This window comes from Silurus aristotelis, assembly GCF_946808225.1.
Source record: "Silurus aristotelis genome assembly, chromosome: 29".
NCBI classification, from domain to species: Eukaryota; Metazoa; Chordata; class Actinopteri; order Siluriformes; family Siluridae; genus Silurus; species Silurus aristotelis.
Genome location: NC_139602.1, coordinates 6450142 through 6460551, shown reverse-complemented (window position 1 = coordinate 6460551; position 10410 = coordinate 6450142). Strand labels below are relative to the sequence as shown.

At 39.7% G+C, this 10410-nt stretch overlaps 2 protein-coding genes across 3 annotated transcripts in view; one reads left to right on the top strand and one right to left on the bottom strand.

The window, feature by feature from the left end:
* cdk19 (cyclin dependent kinase 19) overlaps positions 1–9797 on the bottom strand; it is a 36742-nt gene extending 26945 nt beyond the window's left edge. Inside the window, exons 1-2 of the mRNA XM_083535116.1 lie at positions 9397–9797; positions 4777–4852 (exon numbers count right to left, since the gene is read on the bottom strand). Coding sequence (XP_083391242.1) covers positions 4777–4852; positions 9397–9524 — 204 coding nt within the window. The 5' untranslated portion in view covers positions 9525–9797. The remainder of the gene's footprint in view (positions 1–4776; positions 4853–9396) is intronic.
* LOC310722610 (uncharacterized protein) overlaps positions 1–10410 on the top strand; it is a 676055-nt gene that overhangs the window by 476606 nt on the left and 189039 nt on the right. The gene's annotated exons all lie outside the window — the stretch shown is intronic.

The following is a 10410-nucleotide window of genomic DNA, read 5'->3' as shown; positions in this document are numbered from 1 at the left end:
AGGAGAAGAAAGAAAGAAAGAAAGAAAGAAAGAAAGAAAGAAAGAAAGAAAGAAAGAAAGAAAGAAATATAATAAAATATAATATACTATAATATAATATAATGTAATAGAATAGAATATACTATAATAAAATAAAATATAATGTAATCAAATAAAATATTAAATAATAAAATATGATAAAATATAATATAATATAAAACTTATATATAATATACTATAAAAGAAAAGAAAATAATATAAAATATAATGTAATATAATATCATATAATATACTATAAAAGAAAAGAAAATAATATTTATATTTATATAATGTAAAATAATATAAAATATAATATAATATAATAAAACAAAATAAAATATAATATAAATAAAAGATATAAATGGGTAAAATAACGGCCGCCAAATGCAGCAAAAAACGTCAATGCGTCAAAATGAAGTGACCTCGTTGACCTTGATAAAGGGATGAGGCCATAAAAGCACACAGCGATCTGAGCTTCTGAGCTCATCTTACACACGCTGAGAGAATGACCTCCATACACCCTCACCCACTGGTTCAGTCCAGTTCCATCCACTGCAGGCCTGCCCCAAAATGCGTGCATGTGTGTGTGTGTGTGTGTGTGTGTGTGTGTGTGTGTGTGTGTGTGTGTGTGTTTAACGCTCTACGAGATTCTATTAGACAAAAGAAATACATAAACAGGAAATATTCCACACTTAAATATGAACACGTGCTTTTGGAAGAAGGAGAAGCAGCAGGTACTGTAGGATTTGTGAAGCGCTGTGTAAGACGAGTGTGTGAGACGGAGGTACAGTGAGCATACAGTGAGCGTACAGTAAGTACAGGGAATTAGAGATCAGAAGGATTCTGGCGGCAAACTGGAGCTTTAACAGACTTAACTAACACAGGTGCAGCGAGAGTCGGGGTCAAGGGTCAAGCTTTATTACACACAAGGCCATGTGTGAACAGTAGTGGAAAGAAAGAAAGAAAGAAAGAAAGAAAGAAAGAAAGAAAGAAAGAAAGAAAGAAAGAAAGAAAGAAAGAAAGAAAGAAAAAAAGAAAGAAAGAAAGAAAGAAAGAAAGAAAGAAAGAAAGAAAGAAAGAAAGAAAGAAAGAAAGAAAGAAAAGAAATGACTGAAAAGAGGTGAAGAAAAAATAAGTAACTCTGAGAAGGTGTACGATTTCGAACAAATCAAACTAGTTATTATTTTAGAAAAACATTACATATAACTTAAGTCGTTTTATTTTCTGTACTTTACTGAAGTGTTTTCCTCTCGGGGGAACTGAGACTTGAACTTTGCTACATTCAAAGTCAAATCTTGTACTTTTTCAGCGGATGAAAGCGTAGCTGGTAAAACCGGTGTCAGTTCAGCATCAATTCAACAGCATTTGGACAGGAATAAATGATAAGAAACTTCGGACTCGAACTGATGTGCATGATTTATTTGAAGTCGATCATTTTTGTAGACATCAATCAGCGATTGACTCATTAATATCATTCTGTTAATAGAGCGGTGTGCTGAGAGTCACATTCGAGTTCGAGTACTTTTACTCAAGCGAATGTTTTAAGGGACAGTTTTTACTTTGACTTTAACTCAAGTACTTCGTCCTCCACTGTATATAACAATAAGTGGATTTTGTTTGCATGGGGTATTTTCTGGCTCGGCAAAACATTTAATTAGCAACTCAAAAAGGTTGAATAATGATTGATAATAGGTCATGCGATCCTCACTGGGCCTGACAAGAGCCCTGGTGTCTTATATAAAGATGTATATTTATATGTAACAAACACATAGGCCACGCCTCCTTCACTGGACCTGACAGACACATAGGCCATGCCTCCTTCACTGGACCTGACAGACACATAAGCCACGCCTCCTTCACTGGACCTGACAGAAACATAGGCCACACATCCTTCACTGAACCTGACAGACACATAGGCCACGCCTTCATCACTAGACCTCTCAAACAAATAGGCCACGCCTCCTTCACTGAACCTGACAGACACATAGGCCACGCCTCCATCACTAGACCTGACAAACAAATAAGCCATGCCTCCTTCACTGGATCTGACAGACACATAGGCCACGCCTCCTTCACTGGAACTGACAAACACATCGGCCACGCCTCCATCACTAGACCTGTCAAAAAATAGGCCACGCCTCCTTCACTGAACCTGACAGACACATAGGCCACGCCTCCATCACTAGACCAGACAGACACACAGGCCACACCCCCTGACAGACACATAGGCCACGAATCCTTTCCTTGACCTGACAGACACATAGGCCACGCCTCCTTTCCTGGACCTGACAGACACATAGACCATGGTTTCTTCAATGGCTCTAACAAACACCTAGGCCACACCTCCTTCACTGGTTCTAACAAACACATAGGCCACACCTCCTCCCTCACCTCCATCACTGGACCTGACAGACATATAGGCCACACCTCCATCACTGGACCTGACAGACACATAGGCCTTTTCTCCTTCACAGGATTTGTATTAATACAGTCTTCATCACCTTCCAGATTTTATACATCGAAGTCCTGAAGGTTCGGTCTAAACCAGGTCTTTTCCAGAAACCTGACACTGCTCCCTCACCCACAGTGAAAGCTTGGCTTTTTTTACACTTGCTTGTAGTGCCTCACATACCTTACAAACCAATAACATTAAACCCAGACCGCTGTCACTGTGTTCTCAAGGATGTGTTTTGGCTCCACGAACTGAACAATGTTCGTGTTGTGACGAGTCAAGTGAAGGTCATTCGTGTTTTTGATGGTGGCCGGGAAACAGGTGCGGCCCAGGTGCCGTGCTCTTATCACACTGCTCTAATTAGGAACAACAAGGTGTGATGGCAATCCGAAGTAATCCATAAGGAACGTGGAACTGCCTATAGTTAGCCACAGGGCCTCTGGGGCATTGTCGCGAATGGGAACGGACTCAGCAACAACAAGAACATTACAGACTTACCTACTGAAATGAGCGTATATGAGCACTGTGGGCTTTTCTCTCTAATTCTGATTTGAGCGAATGTTAATCGTAACAAGTATCTCATCTGTACATCTGCTCTTTAACCACAGTGACTTAATGTTCAATCAAAATTTGGACCAATCCCACACATCCTTGTAGAACATTTGACCAATCCTGCTCTCTCTTACCAAACTGTCTCACAGAAAGTTTGAACAATCTCACACAATCTTAGAAAGACTTTGACCAATCCCGCACAGTCTTATCGGAACTTTAACCAATCCCACACACTCTTACAGAAAGTTTGAACAATCACACACACACTTACATAAACTTTGACCAATCACACACAGTCTCGTAGAAACTGTGAACAATTGTGTACACTCTTACAGAATCTTAGAGGAATCCTTCACACTTTAACACAAACTTTGACCAATCACACACACTCTTACACAAACTTAGAGCAATCCTACAAACTTTAACAGAAAGTTTGACCAATCACACACACACCCTTATAGAAACTTTGACCAATCACACACACTCTCACAGAAACTTAGAGCAATCCTACACACTTTAACAGAAGGTTTGACCAATCACACACACCCATACAGAACCTTCAACCAATCACACTCACTCTAACAGAAACTTTGACCAATCACACACACTCTTACAGAAGTTTTGACTAATCACACACTCTAACAAAAACTTTGATCAATCACACACCCTTACAGAAATTTTGACCAATCACACACACTCTAACAGAAGGTTAAAGTTTAGAGACTAACCCTAACCCTAACCCTAACCCGGACCCCCTCCTAGTTTTCCCTACAACAACAAGATCTCACGATGCTGCCGTGTCTCGTGCTGGATTTGGCCAAGTTGACATTTCTTGGGTTTGTTGAAATGAGGATGTGTCTACAACATGACATGAGCCCACAGTTCAGTATCACCCAAGCCAATGGGCCAAAAGACCTGTTAGGACTCAACAAAATACCGTTTGAAACGCTTTTCTTTCAGCTGTTTCGAGCGAAGGTCGTTGGACGTTTTGACGGTGGACGGGAAAAACGAGTTGCCCAGGTGCTTCGTTCTCATTGCAAAGCTCGATTTAGGAGGAACCTGGTGCTGAGAAACCTCTACATCCTTAAAACCTTCGACGAAACAGACAAACTTTTTTTTTCGCCAAACAGAACTGTTCATTAGCATACTTAGGAATTATTTCGAAAGATTCCTGAACATTGGAGAGTATGTTTTTAACGACTCAATCCATCCAAAGGATTTGTTCCAATAGTAGAAAAGTGGATATGTTCCAATCAGGGTTGTTGCATCATAACATACAAAAGATTCAAATATGCAAATAAAGAGGACAGGCCCAGGCTTGACAGACAGAGGGGGACGGGTGTGTCCGATTTGGATATTCATAAAATCTGAGTGTTATTAATAAAAGAAAAAACAAAGGCTCTTGTTGGTTCCAATGAGACGGAATTTCGTGGTGTTGAAGTTCAGAATGGTTGCCATGTTGCATCATTTCACCCGGAATACCTCTCCAATTCTCCTCTCCTGGTCTAACACAAGTTCTTCTGTTCGAAACAAAAAATGTTTTATTTGGACAGAACTTCCACTCACTCACGTGAATATGTTTGTTGCATAGAAACCTTCAATCTGACTTCTATACTTTTTTTTAAAGCCTAACAAACCCAATCTGAGAACACTGGATCTGTGGATTATCATCTCACAGGTGGGCCGAATCTTCCAGGGGATTTCCGGAATACGTTAGAAGACTCATGATGTTTAAGCTGAGGTGCTCGACTCACCGCGATCTCTCGGCAGGCGGACATGGAGATGCCGGTGCCTTCGATCTGTTTGAGGGCGTACTCCTTCTCGTCTTTCCTGCACACACACACACACACACACACACATGGTAAACACACACTGTGTTACTAAGCATCCGAAATGACCAAAACAACTCACAAAGGAGTTCCAAATACATATGAGATACTAATCTCAGGAACCCTCAACCATGCCACGTTTTCTTTTATAATAAGCTCCGCACTTCTGGGGAGATGTTCCACTGGATTCTGTGGAGATTTTGTGCTCAACACAAAGGTAGTAAAGTGATGAGGTAGACGAGGTAACGAGGCCTGGGCCACAGTTCCGGTTCATCCCAATAGGGTTGGAGCTCTATAGCAAGAGCTCTTTCAAGCCTTGCAACCCATATATAGCAGATCTTAATGGAGCTAGCTTTGTGGCATGCTGGAACATGTTTAAATTTCACGCAACCGCATTCAGATACAATTCTATACAATCCTATATGAAGAACCAAATATGGCTGGGAAAGCCAGGTGTCCCAATACAGTTGGACCAATGTCTGAAAGCCCATACATGGTGTGAAATTTCTCTCCTCTGTGTGCGATCCTAAAAAAAATACAAAAATGTTCCTTAGCATAAAACTCGCACAAGGCAATGGTTGACTCGAAAACAATGCCCGGTTCGACACGCCGGTGGTAAAGAGCAGACAAAAACAGGAAAAACCGCGAAATGGTGGCGTTTTTCCCTCTCGTCCATCGGGTTTGATTTTCCTCCAACAGAACAAAGTGCTTTTTTTTTTTGGTGGCGCTGGGAATTAAAAGCCAGAAGGTGAACCGGATGCAACTGTACAGTGTGTTTACGGGCTGAGAAAGGTAGATAAATGGGAGCATATCACATGTTTGGTATTTAAAATTAGTAGCACAAGGATAGGATTGTATCTAGATGATTCATCTAAATGCACAAAACGATGTACCTCAAACCTGGAAGGAGTAATAATACTATAGAAGTAATAGTAGCTGTCAGTGGTAGTAATAGTGTTTATAATAATAGTGTTAACAGTAGCAGTGGTTTTGGTGGTAGTAATAGTGTTTATAATAATAGTGTTAACAGTAACAGTGGTGTTGGTGGTAGTAATAGTGTTTATAATAATAGTGTTAACAGTAGCAGTGGTGTTGGTGGTAGTAATAGTGTTTATAATAATAGTGTTAACAGTAACAGTGGTGTTGGTGGTAGTAATAGTGTTTAAAATAATAGTGTTAACAGTAGCAGTGATGTTGGTAGTAATAGTGTTTATAATAATAGTGTTAACAGTAGCAGTGGTGCTGGTGGTAGTAATAGTGTTTATAGTAATAGTGTTAACAGTAGCAGTGGTGTTGGTGGTAGTAATAGTGTTTATAATAATAGTGTTAACAGTAGCAGTGGTGTTGGTGGTAGTAATAGTGTTTATAATAATAGTGTTAACCGTAGCAGTGGTGTTGGTGGTAGTAATAGTGTTTATAATAATAGTGTTAACAGTAGCAGTGGTGTTGGTGGTAGTAATAGTGTTTATAATAATCATGTTAACAGTAGCAGTGGAGTTTGTGGTAGTTAAAGTGTTTATAGTAATAGTGTTAACAGTAGCAGTGGTGTTGGTGGTAGTAATAGTGTTTATAGTAATAGTGTTAACAGTAACAGTGGGGTTGGTGGAAGTAATAGTGTTTATAATAATCGTGTTAACGGTAGCAGTGGTGTTGGTGGTAGTAATAGTGTTTATAGTAATAGTGTTAACAGTAGCAGTGGTGGTGGTAGTAATAGTGTTTATAATAATAGTGTTAACAGTAACAGTGGTGTTGGTGGTAGTAATAGTGTTTATAATAATCATGTTAACAGTAGCAGTGGTGTTGGTGGTAGTAATAGTGTTTATAATAATCATGTTAACAGTAGCAGTGGTGTTGGTGGTAGTAATAGTGTTTATAGTAATAGTGTTAACAGTAAAAGTGGTGTTGGTGGTAGTTATAGTGTTTATAATAATAGTGTTAACAGTAACAGTGGTGTTGGTGGTAGTAATAGTGTTTATAATAATAGTGTTAACAGTAACAGTGGTGTTGGTGGTAGTAATAGTGTTTAGAGTAATAGTGTTAACAGTAAAAATGGTGTTGGTGGTAGTAATAGTGTTTATAATAATCTTGTTAACAGTAGCAGTGGTGTTGGTGGTATTAATAGTGTTTATAGTAATAGATTTAACAGCGCAGTGGTGTTGGTGGTAGTAATAGTGTTTATAGTAATAGTGTTGACAGTAAAAGTGGTGTTGGTAATAGTAATAGTGTTTATAATAATTTTGTTACAAGTAGCAGTGGTGTTGGTGGTAGTAACAGTGTTTATAGTAATCGTGTTAACAGTAGCAGTGGTGTTGGTGGTAGTAATAGTGTTTATAGTAATCGTGTTACCAGTAGCAGTGGTGTTGGTGGTAGTAATAGTGTTTATAATAATCACGTTAACAGTAGCAGTGGTGTTGGTGGTAGTAATAGTGTTTATAATATTCGTGTTAACAGTAGCAGTGGTGTTGGTGGTAGTAATAGTGTTTATAGTAATAGTGTTAACAGTAACAGTGGGGTTGGTGGAAGTAATAGTGTTTATAATAATCGTGTTAACAGTAGCAGTGGTGTTGGTGGTAGTAATAGTGTTTATAGTAATAGTGTTAACAGTAGCAGTGGTGGTGGTAGTAATAGTGTTTATAGTAATAGTGTTAACAGTAGCAGTGGTGGTGGTAGTAATAGTGTTTATAATAATAGTGTTAACAGTAACAGTGGTGTTGGTGGTAGTAATAGTGTTTATAATAATCATGTTAACAGTAGCAGTGGTGTTGGTGGTAGTAATAGTGTTTATAAAAATCATGTTAACAGTAGCAGTGGTGTTGGTGGTAGTAACAGTGTTTATAGTAATAGTGTTAACAGTAAAAGTGGTGTTGGTGGTAGTAATAGTGTTTATAATAATAGTGTTAACAGTAACAGTGGTGTTGGTGGTAGTAATAGTGTTTAGAGTAATAGTGTTAACAGTAAAAATGGTGTTGGTGGTAGTAATAGTGTTTATAATAATCTTGTTAACAGTAGCAGTGGTGTTGGTGGTAGTAATAGTGTTTATAGTAATAGTGTTAACAGCGCAGTGGTGTTGGTGGTAGTAATAGTGTTTATAGTAATAGTGTTGACAGTAAAAGTGTTGTTGGTAATAGTAATAGTGTTTATAATAATCGTGTTAACAGTAGCAGTGGTGTTGGTGGTAGTAATAGTGTTTATAGTAATAGTGTTAACAGTAGCAGTGGTGTTGGTGGTAGCAATAGTGTTTATAATAATCGTGTTAACAGTAGCAGTGGTGTTGGTGGTAGTAATAGTTTTTATAATAATCGTGTTACAGTAACAGTGGTGTTGGTGGTAGTAATAGTGTTTATAATAATCGTGTTAACAGTAGCAGTGGTGTTGGTGGTAGTAATAGTGTTTATAATAATCTTGTTAACAGTAGCAGTGGTGTTGGTGGTAGTAATAGTGTTTATAGTAATAGTGTTAACAGCGCAGTGGTGTTGGTGGTAGTAATAGTGTTTATGGTAATAGTGTTAACAGTAAAAGTGGTGTTGGTAATAGTAATAGTGTTTATAATAATCGTGTTAACAGTAGCAGTGGTGTTGGTGGTAGTTATAGTGTTTATAATAATCACGTTAACAGTAGCAGTGGTGTTGGTGGTAGTAATAGTGTTTATAATAATAGTGTTAACAGTAACAGTGGTGTTGGTGGTAGTAATAGTGTTTATAGTAATAGTGTTAACAGTAAAAGTGGTGTTGGTAATAGTAATAGTGTTTATAATAATTTTTTTACAAGTAGCAGTGGTGTTGGTGGTAGTAACAGTGTTTATAGTAATCGTGTTAACAGTAGCAGTGGTGTTGGTGGTAGTAATAGTGTTTATAGTAATCGTGTTACCAGTAGCAGTGGTGTTGGTGGTAGTAATAGTGTTTATAATAATCACGTTAACAGTAGCAGTGGTGTTGGTGGTAGTAATAGTGTTTATAATAATCGTGTTAACAGTAGCAGTGGTGTTGGTGGTAGTAATAGTGTTTATAGTAATAGTGTTAACAGTAGCAGTGGTGTTGGTGGTAGTAATAGTGTTTATAATAATCACTTTAACAGTAGCAGTGGTGTTGGTGGTAGTAATAGTGTTTATAATAATCGTGTTAACAGTAACAGTGGTGTTGGTAATAGTAATAGTGTTTATAATAATCACGTTAACAGTAGCAGTGGTGTTGGTGGTAGTAATAGTGTTTATAATAATAGTGTTAACAGTAGCAGTGGTGTTGGTGGTAGTAATAGTGTTTATAATAATAGTGTTAACAGTAGCAGTGGTGTTGGTGGTAGTAACTAGTATATATAGTAATTAAATTTTATTTGATAATTAATTAATAATACTAAAAGAGCGGATGTGAGGAGAGCAGCTCGGAAGCGGCAGGGGGGCAGGACCGTGCGTGAGCGCGCGCGTGTGTATGTCTGTGTATATATATATATATTCATTTATTTTTATATATACGTGTGTCTGAGTGAAAACAGAAACACGCCTGCTCGTTAGCTCGCGCGCGCGCCGTGTGTACATCCGGCCGTCCTTACCCGTCCTTGCGCTTGGCTTTGTAAACGTGCCCGTAGGTTCCGCGACCCACTTTACAGCCTTCATACTCGAACAGATCCTCCACTCTCTCCCTCTCAGCGGCCAGCTTCGTCTTGAAGTCGTAATCCATGTTATTTACATCTATGATATTATTGTCTAACCCATAAACAGTCCCCCAGCGCGCGGTCCGGGGCAGTTATTCATTCTGACAGGCGGTAATTAAATAATACCGGATGGTTGTTGTTGTTGTTGTTGTTGTTGTTGTTGTTGTTGTTGTTGTTGTGGTGGTGGTGGTGGTGTGTTTTGGTTTCTCCCACACCATTTCCTTGTTTGGGATTTTGTGCTCCGCTCCGCTCGACGTTCACTGGCCCGCTGACGCGCGCAAAGCACTCTGGGCAATGGTAGTTTCCTGAGCGCGCGCGTGCACGAGCGGAGCCTCAGCCCGAGACCGCGCTCTTACAGGAGACTACAAATCCGCGCACTGCTTCGGCCACGCGCACATTACCCCCCTCTAACTCCACATTACCCGCCCATATAACCCCACATTACCCCCCTTTAACCCCACATTACCCACCTCTAACACTAGATTACACCCCTCTAACCCCACATTACCCCCCCATACCTCCACATTACACCCCTCTAACCCACATTACCCCCTCTAACCCCACATTACCCCCTCTAACCCCACATTACCCCCATACCGCCACATTACCCCCTCTAACCCCAAATTACCGCCCCATACCTCCACATTACCCCCTCTAACCCCACATTACCGCCCCATACCTCCACATTACCCCCCTCTAACCCCCACATTACCCCTATACCTCGACATTACCCCCCTCTAACCCCACATTACCCCCTATAACCCCACATTACCCCCATACCTCCACATTACCCCCCTCTAACACCAGATTACACCCCTCTAACCCCACATTACCCCCCATACCTCCACACAACCCCCATCTAACCCCACATTACCCCCCCATACCGCCGCATTACCCCCCGTCTAACCCCCA